The following is a 3,512-nucleotide window of genomic DNA, read 5'->3' as shown; positions in this document are numbered from 1 at the left end:
TCAAACACAAAAAACTCCCCCTGAGTTCATACTACTCCCCCTTTTTGCCAATGATAGCCAAAGGTCAAGCATTGGAGGAGTGTCACTGTCAGACTTCGCAGGATCAGCAGCAGTAGCAGATTCAGATAGGCTTAAACGAAGAAGAACGGTTGCCAGCTCAGTACGGGCCCCTGTCAGTTGCTTTGCAATAATGCTATGTACTGTCTCAAGATCAGCGACCCTTGCCTTCAACTGTATGGAAAGCTGAACATCCTTAGCATGAGGAGAGTCATCAGACACAGCATCAGGTTCAGAATTGGATGGGGCAGTCACAGGAACAACATCCCGAAAGTGATCTCCAGTCAGCAGTCGTTTATCAACAGTATAGAGCAGCGTTGGACTGATCACTTCACTGGGCATAGGCTCAAGACCCTGAGTGGTAAGAATGCCAAAAATCAGATTTGGGAAGGGTAGTCTTACCTTCTGTTCCCGTGGATGAATCAAGGTAAGGATGTGATAGTAAATCCATTTTCCCAGATCAATTGGCATCTTTGTTCCAATTCGAAATAAGAAGCCTACCAGTAGCTTGCCAACCGTGTGGAAATGAGCTGATGGGAGCCAGTTGTGAAGGGCCAAGCGATGTAAAATCACATATCTGGATGTGAGATGCGAGCTCTGCAGATAGTCCTTATCTCCTGTAGGCCAAGATTCTGTCTGTCCACCAGTAAGAGTTCTGGCCACCAAGTTCCAGTCAGTGATAGGGTCTTCTTGCACAGCAGTCAAACCATAGTATTCATTGATCATGTCCGGCCCAAAAACGTACCACCTTCCTCTGATGAAAATCTGCATCGGTCGTGGCCCAGTTAGGATGTCAATCTCGTCATTGAGATTGCAATATAATTCATACGTGAGAAGCTTAGAGTATGGGCAGATGTTCGTGACAGTCTTCAACAATCCGACTTCATTCAGCAGAGGTAAAATGTCACAGACAGAGTTCAGCTGGTTCTCATCCACAGATCGTTGAACAATAAGGTCCCTTCTAACCATGGTAGACCATTTGGTCTGAGCAGTAGGAGAAACAAACTGAGGCCTGTAAACAGATGGGTCAGTTTCTTCAACAGGTTGAACCTCAGGAGTAATGCTTCGACCTCTTGATCATGTGGATGGCTTCCCTTTTCTGACAGATGGTGCAGGTACAGAAGTAGCTTGAACAGCAGGCCCCTTTTGCTTAACAGACGATCGCAGAGTCTTGAACACTTGTTGAATAGGCGGATTTCCTTCAGGCTTAACAGCCTCACTCGACTTCCTTTTCTTCTCACGCTGATCCACATCAGCACTGTCATCACCAGTCTCAACAACAACTGTAACACCCCAGATTTTCAAGATATTTAAAACTTATAAAATAAAGGTGAAATCTCATTAAATCCCAAAACATAATACAGGAGTGCGGGGTGCTATGCCACACCTGAGCTAGAGAACTCAGGTGCACAGGCTAACTATCTAATATCCTTAGTAATGTAAATGCATAAACATGGCACGCAGGCCGAACGGGGAAACCATCTACTCCTACGCTCCAAGTTCTAGCGCGCTCCAGTGACTTATTCTTCTGTGCCTGAAAGCCAAATATATCTGTTCAGCGAGAGATGCTGGTAACCCACTCCAACGCGTTAAAATACAATACATATTGAGATATATATAGATATACGAAAACCATTTTGAGCATGAAGATATATCCTACGAGACTCTAGCTGTTAAACCGGGAATGACTCGACAGATAAGGCTAGACACAAGCAACAATTATAACAAGCGTATACAATCCATAACAGGCAAGACAGATAAAGCTGAGCACAATTAATAATCATAACCCAACATAGACAATCCCCAGCATAAATCCCATAGTCACATCCCCCAATATACTCATAAACACAACTCATCCATATCTCATCACATAGCACACTTTGATGGCGCCACAGGACCAATCGCATGCCCATACATGAGGGTCAGCGCATATAGCTCTGACACGGCCCCGCAGCACCCTGCCCCGTCTCACATTACGGAGGAGCCGATCGCAACCGACTGATGGACCTTTGTCCTACATAATATTTATATACCTGACCGGTCTTTACCGGCCTGGTTAACAGTTGGGATGGTTCTCAGCCCATTCAACTGCCCGTATAGTGGACCTTTGTCCTATATAATATTTATATACCTGACCGGTCTTTACCAGCCTGGTTAACAGCCGGTATGGTTCTCAGCCCATCCGACTGCCCGTATAGTGGAACTTAGTACTATATAATATTTATATACCTGACCGGTCTCTACCAGCCTGGTTAACAGCCGGTATGGTTCTCAGCCCACCCGACTGCCCGTATAGCCCGATTGATCTCAACCAAATCGGGGTAACATGCACACATAACACATAGCAAGTACATGCAACCCACATTAACACATTGGGAAGGGGGGAAACCGTATAACAAAACATATGCGTGATCCTTCACATACTAAGAATAGTCCTAAGGGGTTCATACTCCTTTCACCTAGGTCAGTGGGATACCAATTCAACTAGCATGCAATATATAAGACTCATACAACCTACGAACGGTACCCGAAACATCAAACTAGACATAGGCACGATAGACGGAGTCCGTTGGGACACCACGGGGGTCGGGGAAACATCAAACGGGGAAGTCGGGGTCCCAAGTGTGGGAATTTCCAGCGGGTAGCCGGTAGGTGGGGTGCCACCCGCCGGCTGCCCGCCGGTAAACACCGTTCCGGGCAGCGGGTCGCCGGCGGGCAGCTGCCCGCTGCCGGGATCACCATTCCGGCCGTGGGTAGGTGGCGGGTCCCCTACCCCCCACTGACTCTTATCACACAATTTCGCCCCGGGAACCATTGTGGAACCCGAAACCATGTTTAGACACTTTACAACGCAATCAGCGACAACACGTAGACAATTAACGGATCAAATACGAGAAACGAACGGCACATAACCTATCATGCTTTTCTAAACATAATCAACACCCAAACATGCGATTTCCCCACCCGATAGTCCAAGAATAATGTCATACGATACAACCTAGGGTTCTAATCACTTTTATATGAACAAGAATACGATTCACCTTATAATTGCAGGATTCGGTAAGAATAACACATAAGCATCAAGGGCATCACACAATTATCAAGAACAACACATAATCATCAAGAACTCCATATATCATCAAGAACATCATAATTATCAAGACTCCCAATATCAAGATTATCAAGATCCCCCATGGGATCATCACATCAATCATCAATAATAATCATCACAAGTCATTAATACACAATAATATGGGGAAACCCTAAGGGGGAATCATAACTTTGAAAATAGGTTTTGTTGAGACATGGGTTACCTCTTAGCCTTAATTAATTCCTTGGCTATGAAGGATCTTTCTTTAAGCTTTCTTGCTTTCTTGATTTCTTCTAGGAGGATTCTTGGAGCTCTTTGGGGAGGTGGGGCGTTATTCTCGTGGGGGTTTCTAGGTGCCTCTTAA

General features: G+C 45.5%; 1 protein-coding gene across 1 annotated transcript; it reads right to left on the bottom strand.

Annotated features, from left to right (window-relative positions):
- On the bottom strand, positions 1-1,026 carry LOC109160639. The gene has a single exon (XM_019308921.1). The coding sequence runs from the start codon at positions 1,024-1,026 to the stop codon at positions 1-3; it is 1,026 nt and encodes a 341-aa protein (XP_019164466.1).
- Between the last annotated feature and the right edge of the window lie 2,486 nt (positions 1,027-3,512).

The sequence above is a fragment of the Ipomoea nil genome, unplaced genomic scaffold (genome assembly GCF_001879475.1).
Source record: "Ipomoea nil cultivar Tokyo-kokei standard unplaced genomic scaffold, Asagao_1.1 scaffold2868, whole genome shotgun sequence".
NCBI classification, from domain to species: Eukaryota; Viridiplantae; Streptophyta; class Magnoliopsida; order Solanales; family Convolvulaceae; genus Ipomoea; species Ipomoea nil.
Note: the sequence above shows the minus strand (reverse complement) of the source record. Positions and strands in the feature narration are given on the sequence as shown.

Excerpts from the sequence above, each read along its gene's own strand:
- LOC109160639 (XM_019308921.1), bottom strand. The coding sequence starts at position 1,026 with ATGGTTAGAAGGGACCTTATTGTTCAACGATCTGTGGATGAGAACCAG.